Here is a 19,274-nt window from a genome sequence, read left to right on the forward strand (position 1 = left end):
CGAAAAACATCGCTCCCATTCAAACATCTGTGCAAGATTCCGAGTTCTGGTCCAAGTTCATGTGGAGAATTCAAAGTGAACATGTCCACCCAACGCTGCCGCTATTCTGTTTAGCCGATCAATTTACATCAGTGTCTCAGAGTAAGTTAAATTTAAAACCACCCACACATAAGACTTCCTTTTTCCAAGTTGTCACTGAAAAGATTGTACACAAGCCTTACGCTGCTGTGCTGCCATCGAGCTAAAACATTCAACTTGAGTGGGTCATGAATGAATCACATGACCATTCTAAACGCCGGCAATGTTTAACAGTAGATTTATTCCACAGTTGGGGTAAACAAGAGAGTTTGCTTCACACAATGAAAACCCGGAAGCAGAGTGAATCATGGGTCCCAGGTTTCAATTAACTGGATAACTAATTCGATACGCCATTGACAAAGATTGCCGCAAATAAAAAGCACATCCACTTTATCATGATCATCATCAAGATGTTAGCTTGCTAGGACCACACGCTCACCCAACCTTGGACACACGTAGTAAAAACTGTTGCTTCAGTCATCATTTCTGATTTAAAAGGAACAGGGTTCTTACCCTGTAAAAGGACAAGCATCCCTAAAAGGTCGGTTTAAAATTTCAACTGGTAGGACACTGACAAACAATCTCTTTGGACGCAGCAGACACACACACAAAAAAAAAAAATGTTCCGGTGCAGTTTAGATAGATGGCCTTAAAACGAATGTCCAAATATAGTAAGTTCAAGTAGCATGTGTGTATTTATCACCCGCTGAATGAACCCTTAAAGCATACATTTGGATCAAATGAAACTAAGAACAATAAACGCCACTGTTCGATTAAGAGCCCAGCGGCCGCTGATAAAATCAGGAGCAGTGACGCTTGGGCCCTTTGATCATTCCGTGGTCAGGCCAAGGGACCCCTGGAGGCCACACGGTTCAAGCCCAGCCAGTGCTACAGTCTGCCACTCTTTTTTTAAGCAAAGCAAACAGGAAAATAAAATATTTGCCAGCACTAAATGATTGGCAAGGCGGCAACATACGCAGCACTGAGCGAGTAGAACAGTCGCAGCTTGTGGAAGCACGGTTCAAGCCCAGCCAGTGCTACAGTTTGCCACTCTTTTTTTAAGCAAAGCAAACAGACCGCAACAGGAAAATAAAATATTTGCCAGCACTAAATGATTGGCAAGGCGGCAACATACGCAGCACTGAGCGAGTAGAACAGTCGCAGCTTGTGGAAGCCTCTTCTCACGTGCCCAATAGGCCACATTATACTGACGCAAGACGTGTTAAAGGCGCAATGCTAAACGCTTATTTATTTTCACAAATGCCGCTGAGTGCCCCTGAAGTACACGTGAGCTTTAATCACATGTAACTGAAACCACGCAAGATGCAGACACCGCAGCCACGCTGACAGACAACCTGGCCAATGGGTAAAGTCGAGCTCTGCCTCTCCTCACCTGATCGACAATCCACCTTAAACCTCCTGCACGGCAGCTTCCCGCTATGGATCATTTGGATCAGCAGTTGCGCAAACCTGCCCTGCGGCTACTCTTTGAGATTGCGAGAGCACTTTGTAAGTTGAGAACATTTGAAAAATAACATCCAAGTGTTCAGCACTTTTGGAATGAATCCGTTTAGTCTGTTGAAATGTCCAAACCAGACAGATCAGGGTCAAACAACTTCCCACCAAATGCGAGCATGGAAGCTGTGTGTCATCACCGGGCATGCGGAGCCGCTCTGTTCAGACGACTGGCTCTGTTTCCCCCGGAAGGGGCTGCCGCCAGCATCCCATCGGAGCTCCAAGTCGATGACAATGTGGAAAGTGGAGGGCCTGTGGGCCTGTGGTTGACACTTAATTGCAAACTGTGAGATACAAGAAACAAAAAGGAGACTACGTGTGGTAATGACTACATTTTGCCATTTGACTACATCTCCTTTTCTTTGCCACCACACTGCAGTCTTTGTTTTTAAGGACTTCAACAGGCAATTTCAGAATGACATTTTATGTGTCTCGACTTGCGGACTATTAAATTGGTGAATAGCCTCGCGGGAACCAACCCATTGTGCTAACTATCTCGGGGACCTCCTGTGCATAGAAAATTGTGTCAAAGCCAAAAGCAACTAAGCAGCACAGCAGCAGTGTGGTTGTATGCACAGATTAACAAGATCTCCCTTCCAATTTTCTAAACTCCATTGTTGGGCAAAGTTTTCATTTATATGAGACAGGACAGGTCCATAAAAATAGGGTGAAAAGTGGATTGTAAATTTTTATATCTGGCATATTTTGAGCCTAGTATGCCACAGACATTTTATAAAGAAGCCTTTGAACTGTTTTGATTTTTTGAAAAAAAAAACTATATTATGCATGCACCAACACACCACTTTCTTAAACCGGGCACAAGTACAGTACTTATATCAAAGTAATCCCGATACCAAGTACCGATACTTGATAATCCCAATGCAATAGTGATTAAAAATGTGTTTTACTTGATCAAATATTGTTATAGTTGGATGAATCTCATTGGGCCTCAAAAATACAAAACACAAACCTGGCCAGAAGTTATTTCAGGCTGGTAAAGCATTTTTTTGGATTCCGAGTAGTCCGCACCGATATTGATAATGTTTCCTTTCATGGGATGGGCCAAATAGTGCTGTCTGTTTTGCATCAATCAATTACTGCACAGCACAATAAATAAGTGATGAGTTCCTGGCAATTAATTGACAAAATTTAACAATCATTAAATTGCTTATCATGACTACTATAAGCCAATCACATTTATCACTTATCTTGAAAATCACTACACGCTCTTTTCAGACATCAAAAAAAGGGGTGATTTTTCAGGCAATATAACTGTATCTGGAAATGGTCATTCTTGACTTTGCACCTGCTCCCTTTTCAAATAATTTGGAGCGAGTTATATTTCAGGGATCGCTTAATGCGGAAACCACATTAATGTCTGTAAAGTTTCTTTCATTCAGATTGCTTGTACAGCTACTTCAGGATTACGACACAATGATGTAAAAGACAGCTGCCCTTAGTGATCCAGACACAATTTCCAGTCTCGTGGAGGCTGCATTTCAAATTACACTTTGTGGCTTTCTCATCTTGTTTTATCCGTGCATTGGATTGTTCCCACGCGGAGTGATCAACAACATCCCAACCAAATAGATGGATCTCATGGGGAAAATAGAGCTCAGGAAATGTGAAAAATGCCGAGAAAATAACCTCAACGTGTAATGTGAAGTGAGGACATGACTCGGAGTGAAGCATTTGCATACAAAAACACCTGGACAGAAACACTTTTGGCACTTCCATGTCTGCTTGGGATGAGATACACAGAGGGAAAGAAAGGAACAGACGAGACAAAAAAAATGTTGAAACAAGAAACAGAGTGATGGAGAAGTGAAGAAAATTTTTGTAGCATATTGCAACTACCTACAACTATAAGTCAGTTGACACTGGAACACCGTGTGCTATTCTCTTCCTAGCTGACACATCACCTCTTGGCTCAGGAATTTTTGATTTATGATTATTGTCATAAATGATGGCATTTTACATAGTGGTCCATTATGGTCCTGCCCAGTAGGAGCTTGTTTTGGGTCTTGTGCTAAAAAACGTTTTTAAAAGTCTCGTTTGCTACATTCATTCATTCATTCATTCATTTTCCGATCCGCTTTATCCTCACAAGGGTCGCGGGGGTTGCTGGAGCCTATCCCAGCCGTCTTCGGGCAGTAGGCGGGGGACACCCTGAACCGGTTGCCAGCCAATCGCAGGGCACTCCTTTGCTACAGTGATGGTGTATTTTTTTTACATTTTATGTTCAGCTGCCCCGTTTAAAAGCGACTTGTCAGTACTGAATGACAGAGTAGCCATCAATCAATAAAATGTATTCAACAATGATACCTTTGAGATGTGTCTGGATTTAATGAAGAAAATGACAATGCAAGACGCCTCTGCGTATACTCATCCGACACTTCATTAGGGACAATCTACTCAGGGGTGTAGAGCCTTTTTTTCCTATTGAGGCTATTTCAGTTGATCTAAAACCCCCAAGAGTCCTCATAAATTAATGTTAAAAAATATGATTATGTATTTATAAAAAATGAGCGCATTAACTCTTTGGGGCTTTTTATATCAGTTCCTTTGCAATTGTATATGTTTTTACAAATACGTGTGCCAGATCTAATTTTCTTACGGGCGGTATACACAGGATGTAGCTTAAGATAATGAGATCTAGTACATGAGCGGTATAAAAAAAAAAAAATGCTCTTCACTGAGCATTTCATTGACAACTTCCAAGGGAAGTATTCATTCATCCATCGATGATAGCGTTTGTCTTCATTAGGTCGCCGGTGAGATGGGGTCTCAGCTGACTTTAGGCAAGAGGTCAGATATAGCCCGGACTGATCGCATTTATAGATCAGAAAAGAAAAAGTTGGCAAAAAAATTGGTACCCTGGCCTTCAATAGTGACTAACCGGACTTATTCCATCACTTAACAGCATCACACTTGAAGTGACCTATGTTGAAATATAGGTTGTAAATGTATCGGTCATTGATTCTGATTTGTGTTTAGGGCCAGCAGAGAAAGCAGTAAATTGTCCTCCAATCACCTGCCTGCATCTTTGCATCACATCGCCAGGCAGCAAGTGATGATGAGGTTTTAGAGCAAACGGCAGGGACGCAAAGTAACCCCGCTGAGTGGTCAACAATGGTGTCCATTCAAGACTGCTTTAAACCCCCCACCAACATCAGTGCCTACCTTGAGATAAGCCAGCTGGAGATAGTTGTAAGGGATCCGCCTGTTGAAGTCCTGCACGACATCCTCACTGACTTTATGCATGGATTGCACGCCGATGTCTTGCTCGATGCACTTGTCCATGCACGACGCTCTGCGCAGCACCACACCGAAGAAGCCCAGGTCGGAGTCGGCGTCCGCGAACGGATGCTGGTCCTGACACCTCAGCCGGCAGCGGATTTTGGAACGCCGCACGACGGAGTAGCTGCTGAGCGCCTCTTCCATGATGCGCACCACGCCGCCGTAGTCGCCGCTGTAGAACGCCCGCACCGCGTCCTCGTATAACAGGTCGTAAGGCTGCAAGGTGGACGAAGACGGCGTAACGGAGGCGAGCGCGGAGGCGATGAAGACGACAAAGAAGTTGGCGTCCATTCTGGTGCTGTGTGAAGTCGTGACTGTCAGTCAACAGAACGCTGTCAACCTCGATTGGCTGTCCATTTAAAACCTCCGGAAGTGTCACGCTGCATGCTGGGGGCGGAGGACGATAAGAGTTAAAGTTTGTTCAGAGACACACTTTTTGTACTGGCCGACCAGGTCCCCAGTGTGGTTCCGGTGACTCCTCCTCCTGCTCCTTGAAATGAATGGACAACAATCGCAGCCCACTTTCTCTCCACTGGGGGTCTTCGGTGAGCGTCGAGGGGCTCCATCAAATTCCGCCGTATTTATGCAAAGTAACACGCCTAAAACTGCCACTTTAACTAAGCAAATGTCAGTATTGTTCAAATCAAGTTATCAACATTTTTTCTCCATTTAATAATTTATTACGTGAAACGACCTTTGTTCTCTTTCTTCAAGACTTCTTTCCCACTTGTTCGTCCTCCCATTTGAATGACACAATCTCCCTCTGGTGGCAGTTTGTATTTACTGGAGGTATCTTTCTTTGATTCAGCATTCACACAAATGTCACCATGGGTCTGCCTGTAAATGTTCCTTGTATGGTTTTCCATCATTTCATCACAAGTGTCTCGTTTCTTCGTCTTTTAAATATTATTAATAATACTTATTAATATCTATTATTTATAACTGCTAATCAGTTCTAAATCATTTTAGAGAAAATGGATGAATTTGAGTTTAAGGCATTTGTGTCCTTGGTGACCTTAGTTCTCCTCCAAGGTTTGTTGTTGTTATTTCCAATAACTTTATTTGAATGCAAAGTATAAATATATGGTACTTGGAAACTTTAATGGAGAATATGTGAGTGTATTTTTGTAGTGCAGTATGGCGTACAATAGAATATATTGATTCTGAGGAAACTCAAGCTATTCTAACCAACCTGTTGGGGGACAGGCATTTATGCTAAACACTTTTACCTACCTACCTACCTACCTACCTAATAATTATAATTATACTCCCTTGGACCCAAGAACGCTTAGCTCTAACTCATTGAATGAAATTATTTGACAAGTACTTTAATAGCTTCACCACATGCCAACTTGTATAAGGAGTTATTATTCTCTCCTGCAAATGATTAGTGGAAGGTCATAGTACTTAAAAAAAAAAAAAAAAAAAAAAAAAAAAAAAAAAAAAAAAAAAAAAAAAAAAAAAAAAAAAAAAAAAAAAAAAAAAAAAAAAAAAAAAAAAAAAAAAAAAAAAAAAAAAAAAAAAAAAAAAAAAAAAAAAAAAAAAAAAAAAAAAAAAAAAAAGTGTCCAAGCCAAGTACTTTGTAAATTGTGCTGACGTTTTCCATTTCCCACACGATACTGCTCACAGCCACTTGGTGGCGTCTGCATTACACTATTCGGGGAGTGCCTTGACATCTAAGTTAGAAACTTTCAAGTAATGTAAATCTTCTACTGTACTCTACTGTCATAGGATGATTGTATAATTGAGACATTCGTATGAAATATGCTTAAATCTTAGGTCATCAAATATAAAATCAACACGCAAATGTGATACATGTGTTCTAAATCAATGCATCTATTTGTACATTCCTACTGCTCTACCATTCTGTTATCTAACATAAAAAATCATTTGCATCATGGTTTAAACAAATTAATAGAATAAATAAATAACAACATGGGAACAGCTGGCGGTTTAAAACAAAGTTTCAATTTGGCTCCATACAGGGAGCAAAGTCACTTCACGGAAAAATCTGTCATTTGCATGAGAGATTAGATTGTTGCACTTCCGCTGAGGAGTAAACTTCTACCAACCCTTCCCCAATTTTTAATCTCTCTGTCCAATCTGATTGTTTTTTGTCACATGTACTGGATGTTTTACGTCTCTGCTAATTGCTTCTTCAATTCCCCAGAAATGCAGGGGCATCTTATCCGGAAACCGCCACTCCCTGTCCAATAAATTGCACTCCACTGGAAGTATATCAAACAAAAGATAAAAACACAATTTTATTTTACTTATAAAATACTGTACACAAATATGTCTATCGTACTATATCACAATAAAAACAAATTATACAAAAACAAAAAAAAAAATCTACGAGTGAGTAGTTTGTTCATTTAAGTATTCAGAGTCCTCAGAAGAACCTTCAAAGTTGAACGTAATCTGTTCTATGAGGGCGGTTGTGTTTTGATTTCAAAACAATAGTTCCCATAGGAAATAATGTAAAGTCAATAAACTCATAAATCCTTTATTAACTAACTATATTGGTGATGTTTTATCTAACAATTGAAATTGTGATGATAAGTTCATCACTATAATAAAACTAAAAGTAAAATTAGTCAGCATTTGGCAACAGCTGGACTGGTTTATATGATTGTCATGGTCCTTTCCCTTCTCATTCTCACCGATACCACCTTTGTCATTTAAAAAAAAAAATAAACACAACCCCACTAAGTGTAGTCTCTAAAATCCCACATGATGGCAGCTTGACATTTGAAGGATATCTTAAAACATGTACGTCGAAATGAAAATGTAGCTCGTTCAACTTTGGAGGTTCCACTGTAAATATAAAAACAAAAACAAACCAAACAGTGCAAAGTAGATATGAGTCATTTTAGCACAATGTAGGCCTAATGATAATGACTAACGGCAATTTATCAGTAGTCATGACGACTATTATCACGGATCCTTCCTGGTGACTAAACATAGTTACTGTTGGACTTGTGGTTTTGCAGGAGGCCGTTAGAGCTTATAGACCTGGACGACGATGATCTCTAGCACCTCTGACAGGTCAGGAATGCTCCGCCGAACGTCGTGAGGAAGCCGCCGGACCAGCTCACAAACACCGCTTTACCAAACTCAAAGCTGTGCGGAAGAACGGTTAATTAAAGACCCATTTCAAAGCAGATTGTGCTGGGAGTCTGTGTGTGTGTGTGTGTGTGTGCAAAGAGGAATTACGTGTGGAGATGATGAGAATGATGGAAGTCGGCAACGACCTTCTTGACATACAAGGACGTTATGATGAATGTCATTAAACCTGCACAAAGAATAGGCAGAGAGTGGAAACATGTCACCCATGCCTCCCTTGCAGTCAAAATTCAACAATCAGTACTGAGGGAAGAATTGGGAGGCTCTTCCTATGAGTTTTAAAAGAGAAAATCTTGCCCTCAATATCCATTGTTTATTTCCTTTTGATCAGTGGCAGATTGCTTTAAATACTCATTTTCTCCATAAAATTGGATGCAATCAATTCCGCAATGCTGGTTAACTTCTATCACTGAATGTTTTGATGAAAATGTGTTTTTAAGTGAACCGTGCCAAATTGTGGCATCATAACTTTACTAATGCTAATTTACAGTACATAGTACAGTTTCACAGCCCACGACTTGGAGGCTAGGCTGAGCAATGATCTGCCATTTTCAAGCCACGACAGGTAATCAATGCATCAATGCCAAAAGGTAAGCAGAGCAACAGAGGTTGCGCATATTATCATCAGTGAACAGATTTATCGGCGTAGCATCTGATAAACGCCACTCAAAAGTCTGGCTAAGTTGTCAACATGAGGGGTATTTGTCTTTGATGATGTGTCCGCTGCATGCGCCACATGTATGGATCCATACACTGAGTGACGAGTGTAATCAAGTACTGAAAATGCAAATGATTTTACTTCAGCATGATGTGGGCTATCCTTTTTCTTTAGACTCTGGGCTACTTGTGAAACAATAGCATAGCTAGTCCCCTGCTCGCAATGACTTCGCTTGCCGTTGTCATGGTAATGAGATGACCAGCAGTTTGACTGCATGAGACAGCGTCCCCCAGGCCCCAGCAACAAAACGGTGGGGCCAACTTGTGTGACAAGTGGATGTTGAGATTATTTTCTGATACCTTTGTGCGTTTTGACCGAAGAATGTCAGAGATATTTTAACCCTTTCACGCACCCTGTAACCTGATAACACAATACGCTGTTTATTGTAGTAACCGCTGTCCCTAAAAGGGTTAAGACACCAGGGAACGCTTTATGGTTTTTATCATGTTTTTTTATAAACGTATAAAGAGATGTATGACGAGACGTTAACGTTATTTTGAAACTAAAATACTATATTTAGCAGTGGCCTAAAGGTACTGCGAGAAAGATGGTTGCTTCATTTGTCTCATGGTTCTGATTGTGGCCAACAGGTGGCACTGTAGGGCTCCGCCTGCAGCTGCACACCTGTTGGTCTTGGTGCCATTAGTGTGTTTAAAAGGACTCCCGGCACGACCACTCGTTGTCGGGTCATTGTTTGTTTTCTGTCATTGTTTCTGTTGCTGTTGTGTGTGTGTGTCTCTGTGCATGTGTCACGTTTTGTTTTTTGTCTTAGGTTTTAAGATAAGAAATCCTTTATTAGTCTCGCAATGGAGAAATTCCCAATTCTCAGCAGCAAAGTTATGAAATTGTTTGCTACTTTGGTTTCCTGTGATTTTCTGGACTTTGTTTGAGTGAGTTCTTGAGTTAGTTTCTCCAGTGTAGTCCTGTTTACATTTTGTTAAATACATTTTGGTCAATCCACCCTGCTCCTCCCTACATCCTTGCTTTTTGGGTCCTTCAACTACACCACCACCATGCAAAGCGTGACAATTTGTATGTACTCTTTAAGAAAGTGTGCACCTCTACTCAACATTGTTGATTGTGAAAACACAAGCAGTTGCTGCTCTATTTGTGTCTGGTAGGCCCAACGTGGACCACACAAAAGGATTTGCGATCATAAATATTGAACAGGTTGCATTTATGATTGTCAGCACTGACTATTCCCTGAGCAGATCGAGGAAGAAGAATCGCTTTTAACACGCCCAAAACCACTCGATAATTGTTTTGGATAATCAGTGAGAGACATCCGGGAATAAGGTCAATGCTGACGTTGATTGCAAAGAAGAGAGAATGCTGAAATTTTCCCCAGTGGTTGGATAATGTGCCTCACAAGTCATTTGCCACATTAAAAATGACAAGGAGTTTGCAACCATAATGTAGTTACCAGAAAAGCTAACACTTAGCCTAGCTTTTTTTTTTGTATTCTTCTCCTATGCTCTGTTCTTTTTTGTCAGTCTACAAGCAACAGAACACTGACTGGTCATCTGGAATACACCAGACACTATAACAGCAGTAAGAAGACATGGCAACATTTTTCCTGATTCATGTGGGGTCTCTCACATTAAAAAAAACAACAAAAAAATAGTCTCCAATACTGAAGAATGCCATACCCGAGCTACCTTTAAATATTTAAATCTCAACTCAAGACCTATTTCGACACTTTCGCATTTAGTTAAATTCCATCTAGCACGAACTAGATTCTTGTCCTGCCTGACAACCTGACATCTGGATTTTGGCCTGTTTTGGTGCCGCTTCTCTTCCTCCCCAGTCTCTTATTGGGAAAGCAGAGTGGGTAGCAATGAGCCAAATGAGGCTGTTGCCGTAAGGTTTTTGGCTCAACCGACTGGGAAAAGACCTGAGGAGGACCATTTCCCTGAAAGTGTCAATATGTGGCCCTTCATTTAAGTACCTGGACTGTCAGGCTGTTTAAATTAACATTGGACATCATCGTATTGTGTGATAAATGCATATTATTCCCAATCAGGAATATACGTCAGCACCATTGACGAATAGTTGCCGGTTTTGAGAAAAATCTCTGTGACCATTATCCGGGCCCTGGTGGGAAAATGGTTGGGGACCACCCTAAACTAGGGGATGTTGTTGATTGTTGTGAACTGTGAGCCTGTGAAGCTCTTTGAGACTATTTTGTGATTAAGGGTTGTAAAACGATGGTTTCAGGCCAAACCCTCATATAGCCAAATGTGGTCAATTTCATGTTTTTTTTTTTGTTTTGTTTTTTTTCGGAAATTACTACTATTGGTTAGTCCCCTCAGGGTTGTTTTTTTTTTTTTTTTTTTTTTTTTTTAATTCTTGACCAATATAACTCTTTCATGCACCCTGTAACCTGAAAACATGATAAACTGTCCACTGTCGTAACCGCTGTCCCTGAAAGGGTTAAAGTGGAAAATGGCTTGTCCTCTTTGGCAGGGCAGTGTTAATGGCTCAATAAACATGCTTTTTTTTTTTTTTTTTTTTTGGTTTCCTGAAAAGTGGTGGTTTTGCAGCAAAGGGGATTTCCGATCAACGGCAGGCATAAACAAACATGAAATAAAGTTGACTCAAATCACTGCGTGTGCACGCCTCTGTGGTGGCATCCAACAAGAGCCTAAACAAAACATTTCCTGGTGTTCACTGAGCTGAAGTCTCACGGCATTTGCTGCTTGTCGCATGAGGTGAAGGTTGACAAAATGTGACTTTTGCGGCATGTTTTTTCAAGAAAACTGGTTAAACTTCAAACAGTACAATGAGAACAGAAAATCATACCTGCAGCCATCAGCATAATGCCTCCAATCCGAGCCACTACACCCTTTGCCCTGGCCCTGCCGTCCATAAAGCGGGTGCACTTCATTCCAATAGTGGAGACCATCAACGCCACGGCTGACAGGAACAAACTCAACAGCAGAATTCCCCTGGTTATCTGGACCTGATCTGGGAGTGGGCAGAAATGAATGAATTGACCGTTCACATTCATGTGTGGCCTTTTGTTACGCTAAGTCAGCTCTAGAGTGAGTCACTTGGTGGCCCAATGCTAAATGATACTTTGTTCAAATCCTGACTCGTGTCATCTTACTTACTTGACAGTTTGAGGAGAGAGTCGTGAAATTCACAGGTGGTCCTGTGGCCTACGCTGCAGGTCATCCACAGGCCCTCGTAGATACGATGAGAATGGCCGTGCATCTTCCACTCCACCATGATGGTGGCGGTCACTGTGGCGACCACTCCAATCAGTGACAGGAAGAAACCGAGCAGCTGCAGTGCCGAGCTGGCCATGACATCCAGAGAGAGGAGAGTAAGCAGGATGCACAGGGGGAGGAAAAAAAAAAAAAAAAAACAGCGTTAATTGGGAGGCTCTGTGTGATGTGCTGTGGATGCTTGTTTAGAGGATTGTCGTGCTGTGTGCTGCTGCCTCTATTTATGCCGTCCGTGACGCACGAGAGGTCTCCACCGGTACCATCTGATGGGAAGTCATTTTCTTTATCTGATGAGTGATGAAAACAACACATTTCAATGCAGTGAACTTTGACACACATTTTACCCAACACGGCATTTATAAATCGAGTATTTGTCAATGGCGGGCCAAGAAGACCTTCTTTGCTGGCCTAAACACTTTTGGAAACACTGAGCTACATTTAAAAATAAATTATATTTGTTCCATGAAATTACCGGTAGATTCATTTATTTTCAACAGTCTGCTCTCTTCATTTTGAAAACTTTCTTTGGCTTGCACTGCTTTCAGTACATTTGATTTTTTGTCCAATCAGATTTCAGCTTCTCTGTGCTACCATTACAATGTAATCCACCCCATCATGCTGATGTAATTTCAACAATCATATATATGCATCCATCCATTCTCTAACTCACCTGCTTATCCTCACAAAGGCCGCAGGTGTACTGGAGCCCATCCCAACTGTCTTCGGGCAGTAGGCGGGGTACACCCTGAACTGGTTGCCGGCTAATCGTAGAGCACACAAAAACAAACAAACATATTTACTCACAATCACACCAAGGGACCATGTAGAGTGTTGAGTTAACCTGACATGCATGTTTTTGGAATGTGGGAGGAAACGTGATAACACGGAGAAAACCCACACAGGCACGGGGAGCACATGCAAACTCCACACAAGAAGGTGAAATCGAATCCTGCTGCACCTCTGCGCTGAGAGGCGGACATGCTAACCAGTCAAGCACCGTGTGTGTGTGTGTGTGTGTGTGTGTGAAAAAAATATATATATATATATATTTTTTTTTTTTGTAGGTATAGTTAGGTCAGGAGGTCGGTGACCATTACAAAAAATAATAAAGTAGGAAGTCTAATAAATCATCTTAATAAATGAGGGTGAAAATGGTCAATTATCCTTCCTTTCCTCTGAAATGTACTGCAGCAACCATGTTTACAACAGTGAACTTTGCATTCATTTCACACAGATAATTAAAGCAAACCATTTGGCCGTAATTGGTGAAGGGGATGCCAGTTTGTAAACAGGCTAAATTTGTTCAGATTGCATCAGCTTCCACCCTTTCCTGCAATAAGCTTCAAACTAAAAGATGTTTCTGTGTTATACGTATAACTAATTTTCATCACATTTGACAAAAAAATAAGTAAAAATGTTGATTTCTGACTCTAGAAAATTTACCACGTATGTGATTAATATGTTCAGTCTTGTTATCTGTAAACATGTGCTCATTAGCAACAGTATGGGTGAACGAGAAAAAAGCAATTGAAAAAAAAAATCTCCCTTTCACCAATAACTTTTTTGTATATAGCATGTGAACTTTAATTCTGATCAAATATATAGCACATATGATACTAAAATGCTTGTTAATATCTAAAAAGAACAAAATGAGCTAAACATTTTGCGGGTCAAGGAGCTAAGATAAATGTGACTTGTTTACATAAAATGGAAGCAAAATCAAAGGGTCACAGAATAATGATAAAATCAGATATGATCTTTATCTAGAATGTCACTCAGAGGGCAAATCTCCACAAAGGCTAAACCGTGTGTGTGTGTGTGTGTGTGTGTGTGTGTGTGTGTGTGTGTGGAAGGGGGGGGTACAAATAGTGTGCAAGTGAGTCTGTGTAATTTTTCAGTTTCCTAAAACAAAAGCAGGGAGACAATTTAAATCTCTGTTTTTCATTTGTTGATTTTCTGATTTTAAAGTTACCGGTAGTTTAAAAATATTTGTTTTCAGTTTGCAGAAAAAAAACGTTGTTTGCGCCCCATCTAATTTAAAAAATGTAATTGTATGGAACACTTTCGTTTTCATTTATTTGATTTAATTCATCGTTTCATCCGAAAAAAAAAAAATGTTTTTTTGGGGGGGCGGGTATATTACAATTTTTTTTTTCATTTGTGGGGGGGGATATGATAATGAGCGCCCTGTGTTTTTTTGGCACCATAACTAAGAGATGATTGATAGACCGAACCAAATAAGCTTGATCAAATAGTTTTTTAAATTGCTTTTTGTTTTCGAAGCCTGCTCCACCTCCAAAGAGAGGCAACCTCCCCCGCAAACAGGTTGAGCAAGAGAGCATACCAGGAAGGCGCCATCTAGTGTGCGTTTCGAGTTCTCTCTGCTTCCTCTCCGAAAACATCGATCAAAATTGAGCATTGTTCTTGTTAACTGGGAAGATATATTTCTTATTTTTTTGTAACGGATCTGATTTCATTGTATTTGTATGCTTAAAAAGAAGTTGATGGTGGTTATAGCACGATGAAAAAAAGAAATGAAGATACCAGTGGAAGACTTTGGAATCAAGGATGGGCTTTGGTGTTTGCTGCTTGCTGTCCTTGGGTCACAAGAAATGTAAATTTGATATAAAACGTCTACACACCCCTGTTCAGATGCCAAGTTCCCAGGGACATGTCACCTTTTTAGATCCACTGAAGCCATTATTAGGATTAGATAATCACCGCATTTTTCTTCGCATTGCAATGAAGATTTGTTGGAAAGGCATTTGCTGGCATCAACTGATAATTTTGCAGTGTTATATACAGTATTACAGTTGTATATTACAACTATTTTTCTTTTCTTCTTGAAGTACTATTCAACTATCCTCTGAGAAATCTTTATGGTGTCTACTTTGTTGGAAGAGAGTCCAAATGGCCAAGTCATGTTTTCAAACTTGGGATTCCTGTTTGGCTGCCAGTCATGATGCTCCAAGAATATGTTCTTGGAAATGGAAATGACGGCACACCATTTCATCATCCGAGGCCGTAACTTGTTAGACTCTCTTGTGTATTATTCCAAGTATTACTTACTCAGACCATATCTATCTATCTAGCTAGCTAGCTAGCTACACTTATTACACGTATCACAGTTAAGGATGTTAAAATGTCGATTTGAACATTCTAATCTGTAAATCGGTTAACCTTCACTTGTGTGACAGTGTGAGAATGATAAAAATAATTAGGGGTGTTGCAACTCAGGTTAACAGAGTGTTTTGTATGGTTACACTTTAAAATGCTCACTGGTTAACTTCTTTTTGCACTTGTACGACGGTCCAGAATGTAAATAAAGTTAGATGCGTGAGACGCAGTAATAAAAAATACTTGCGGCACATCACGAAGGAGTAATATTTGTTTTTTTCCATTTTAATACCAGTAGTGTCTTGTTTTTATACTTCAGTGAAGTGAGGGTTTTATGATGCAGCATATTTGTTTTTCAGCCATTCCAACGAAATGGTGCCATTTGCTTGTACCTCTCTCAGTTAAAATGAAGTTAAATTTCTGTCATATTTCAACTCAAATTCCTACAATGCAAACACATGTTGAACTACTCAAAAATGTATTGGCAGATCTCTGACAACGTAATTTTATGATGTTATTGTATTAGGTACTGAAATTCCTCATTTGAGTAACAGCAGTCTTAGAAATTAGTGAAATGTAGCCATGTAACATAAAAGGTATTAGCATGGTGACACTAAGCACATTCCAGTGATTCAAACCCCGGCTGCGGCCTTCCTGCGTGGAGTTGGCCAGTTGCCTGCGTGTGTTTTCTCCAGGTACTCCGGTTTTCTCCCAAAAACATGCACGGTAGGTTAATTGATGACTCTAAAACTGTCCTTCAGTATGAGTGTGAATGGGTTTTTTTTCTATGCGTGCCCTGCGATTGGCTGGCAACCATTTCAGGGTGTACCCCGCCTACTGCCGAAGACAGCTGGGATAGGCTCCAGCACGCCCGCGACCCTCATGAGGGTAAGCGGCTCGCATCATGGATGGCAACAGCTGCTACTTTTCCAATGTTCAAGGCCATTTACATTAATTTCATAAATTGTATTGATTAAATACATAAACAGGTCAATGTGCAGGACATTGCTTTATTTAAAAAAAGAAGGTATTTTACAGTACATTAATACATTTTATTTTCTGGGGATGCAAATGACACCAATTCTGTGGGTATGTTCCATTTGCACAATTTTCAATGGCAAGAAACGTTGCTGTGTTCGATCAGTTTCCACTGTAGAAAACAATTCCAAGTGTCTACAAATTGCCATATACCTTCCCGTTTGTATTGCTTGGCTCTCAAGCTGTATTCCTCAAATAACGTTCATGAACATGGTCTCATTGTCACATTCAATCTTTTATCGTGCCATCGACCCTGGACCATACAGGGCCGACGGCCTATCCCTAAAAAATAAATGAGGCTGTCCTTTGTGCAAGCTTAAACAAAGCACTCATAATTGCCTTGACACGCATCCAAGGTTGACTCCCTGTACATTTTGGCTTGGCTGCTGCTCCAACCAGTCAGATATCATTCCTACATCAGGCACAGTGAGCAAGTGCCCTCTGGCCAAACGGCCCGTCTCACTTTTGAAGATTCCCATGGAGATCAGTTTTTCTTTTTTGGTATCATAAAAATGAAAACGCTTCCTGGTTCGAATGCTTCTGCAAAAAGAGTGAGGTGAATACGTGAATGAAATCAACGTTATTAGTGCCTGCGGAAGGGCGCGGCCCACCCTGAAGGATTGCTTGTCAGTGGAAGACAACTAACCTGTGTGTGTTTAAAGAGTAAAAACTTGAAATGGTGCACACGTGAAAGTGGTTCACTGACATTAAAGGTTTAACTGTCTTCGATAATTCTCTTGTGGTTCCCCTGACTCCTTACTGGTTCTTCCAGAAGAGAGGAGCCTCGGGCCTTTTTGGGCCTCCTAGCTGAAAAAAAACCAAACAACAACAAAAAAAATGCATCAAGATAAAGGTGTTTAGTTATTTGACTCCTAAAAACACAAAGAACAATTTGTTTTTTTTTTAAAGTACATTTACATAATGTCTGGATGGAGTGAAAGACAAGGAGAGATAGGAGAGGGGGGTGTGCACCTCCAGTGGGTGTGTCACCCGTCATGTCTCAACACGGCGTGCTCGGCTTGATAGACAGCTGCACTCGCACCTGAGCTGCCAAGGTGAGACACACGAGTGAAAAACACTCACCGGCGACTTGACGTCCTCTTCTCGGTCATCACCGGAGCAGCTGAGAGCGGTGAGCTCGAACGCTGGTGAATTGCAGACAACGTAAGATGTTTTGTGATTTGACACTTAACGTTTTGTGTTTTGTTTTGTGTACACAGGTAGTGTTTCACAGCTGTTCTGTTGCCCGCACCGCTAGAAACTTTGCCTGGGAATTTGTCGCTTGAAACATTTCAGTCATTGTTTCTGGTCGTGTGTGCAACGTGTATCCAAGCCTGCGGGAAAACTGTGGATTTTTGGTTGATTTTTAAACTGAAATTTTCAGGCTCGGATGGAACTATTGCCAAGTGTGTCGAAATTGACTACTTTGACCAAATATTTAACTTGTTTTAAAATCTAACCGAGCAGTTTGACGGTGACATAAGGCCGCAGAGTAGCTATGGTCGTGGTGTTGCCACATGCAGACCGTGTGTGTGTGCGTGTGTCTATCTGAGTATGTGTGGTATGCTGGTGAACCAGCTCAACTTAATGATGATGATGATGATGATGATGATGATGGGTGTAACCCATACCCTCTACAGAGGTTTGATTTACTGAGAATGCTGTCAATTAAAGAGAATGATAGGACAAGCCTTAGAATAGTTTGGGATTTTTCATTTGTGAATGAAAATTGTACCCTTATTGTTATTTTGGTTAGTTGTTTTCAACATTTTCAAAGCAGGTCTTCGTGGATCTCATGATTGTGCCCGTGTACCTAACATGATGTGCGCTGTGTTTATATTAAAGATATTACAGGCAACACAAGCTAAATTACACATTTTAAAGCAACTGTTTTAAGGGGTTTCAGTATACAACCGAGTTTAAATTCAGAGTTGCTTGCTTTCAGAGTAGTACCACTAGCGCTGGGTTAGCACTGAGGTCCACTGGAAGAGATGTTGCATAATTAACAGCATTAAAGAAGAGCGCCTATGAAAACTCATTCAGTGCCAGCCCATGGTAAACCGATGGAGCTTTTGACTTCTATAGCCGTCAATGGCAGTGAATGAGTTTTAAGAGTAATAGTTTGCCGCATCTTGTTCGGTATTTATTGTTCCCACACATCAGAGAGAATAGATGTCCTGTTTGCGTTGTGTGAAGGTTTACAATCAATATAAACTGCGCTTGCGCATTGTTGGCAGTAAGATAGCAGATTGTGTTCGACAAAATGATATGGTTTGGTTGAACATTTTGGTATCTCTTAAATACAGATAATGTTTATTTCATTCTCGTTTCTTTTGCGTGTCGGTTATACAGTAAACTGCACCTGGGAATGAAAAATAAACAGCTTGAAGCGAGCATGCTTGGCCTCTTATTTTCAGTGATGATGTACTGTACACGTCTTCCATTTCTTGACAGTAAGTGTTTTCAAAATTTGAAATGTATTTAAAGCGTGGGAGGGTAAAACTATATTTCTGATCGTTTTTTTTGTAAACCTACAGTATTCTGTGATGTGGAGCATATCCATGATAAACAAGTTCATTGACTACATTTTTTAAATTCTATAAATCCATCAGTACATTCGGGACTATTTCTCTGGTGCTCAATTAAATGTTCTTTTCGACGTGTATCATCAATTAGAATATTGTGGAGAATCAAATTTATTTCAGTGATTCAAGTCAAAAGTGAAATTTATATTGGAAATAGACTTTTGTGATATTTTGTAATTACATTACAATCGATCATGACAGCCTAATAAAAACCACATTCAGTGTCCCGAGAAATTCGGATGTTTGAGTTGAGTTTTAATATATCATTATAAGATATTAAGTAGGAATTCATCTCATGGAGATTGTTTCATTATATGTTCAATGAATGTGTTTCACTTGTGGAACTCAGCTATTGAAATAAATGAGCTTTTCGAACATGTTCTTATGCAGTGAGATGAACCCGTAGCTCAAGTTCAAAAACATCAATGCGCTTCCATGGTAGAACTGCAGTTAATATTTGCTTATGCACACAGCTGAAGGTGTGCATGGAGTTAAAAACAGGTTATTCCCACCAACTGGTTTCCCTTTCATTTTGCGTCGACTAGGAGCAGCGCAGACAACACCGTG

The 19,274-nt window shown here is 40.4% G+C and overlaps 2 protein-coding genes and 1 long non-coding RNA gene across 3 annotated transcripts in view; 1 reads left to right on the forward strand and 2 right to left on the reverse strand.

Moving 5' to 3' along the window:
* p3h2 (prolyl 3-hydroxylase 2) overlaps positions 1-5,479 on the reverse strand; it is a 50,170-nt gene extending 44,691 nt beyond the window's left edge. Inside the window, exon 1 of the mRNA XM_019880179.1 lies at positions 4,777-5,479. Within this exon, the coding sequence (XP_019735738.1) occupies positions 4,777-5,184 (408 nt within the window). The 5' untranslated portion in view covers positions 5,185-5,479. The remainder of the gene's footprint in view (positions 1-4,776) is intronic.
* A 1,904-nt stretch (positions 5,480-7,383) lies between these two features.
* LOC109522023 (claudin-1) lies at positions 7,384-17,348 on the reverse strand. Its single transcript, XM_019880202.1, has 5 exons — positions 17,206-17,348; positions 11,851-12,254; positions 11,540-11,704; positions 8,110-8,188; positions 7,384-8,016 (listed from the first exon to the last, which is right to left on the reverse strand). Exons 2-5 carry the CDS (start codon positions 12,044-12,046, stop codon positions 7,926-7,928), a joined length of 531 nt encoding a protein of 176 aa, XP_019735761.1. The 5' UTR covers positions 12,047-12,254; positions 17,206-17,348; the 3' UTR covers positions 7,384-7,925.
* On the forward strand, positions 16,947-18,516 carry LOC109522027 (uncharacterized). The gene is made up of 2 exons (XR_002169484.1): positions 16,947-17,254; positions 17,343-18,516. It is a non-coding gene; the product is annotated as an uncharacterized LOC109522027 (long non-coding RNA).
* The last annotated feature ends 758 nt before the right edge of the window (positions 18,517-19,274 follow it).

Source organism: Hippocampus comes, unplaced genomic scaffold (assembly GCF_001891065.2).
Source record: "Hippocampus comes isolate QL1 unplaced genomic scaffold, H_comes_QL1_v1.1 scaffold151, whole genome shotgun sequence".
Lineage (NCBI taxonomy): Eukaryota > Metazoa > Chordata > Actinopteri > Syngnathiformes > Syngnathidae > Hippocampus > Hippocampus comes.

Excerpts from the sequence above, each read along its gene's own strand:
- LOC109522023 (XM_019880202.1), bottom strand. The coding sequence starts at position 12,046 with ATGGCCAGCTCGGCACTGCAGCTGCTCGGTTTCTTCCTGTCACTGATT. Across the intron at positions 11,705-11,850 it reads CTCTCTCCTCAAACTGTCAA|ATCAGGTCCAGATAACCAGG; the intron begins GTAAGTAAGATG and ends GCCCACTCCCAG. Across the intron at positions 8,189-11,539 it reads CATTATGCTGATGGCTGCAG|GTTTAATGACATTCATCATA; the intron begins GTATGATTTTCT and ends TTCTTTGTGCAG.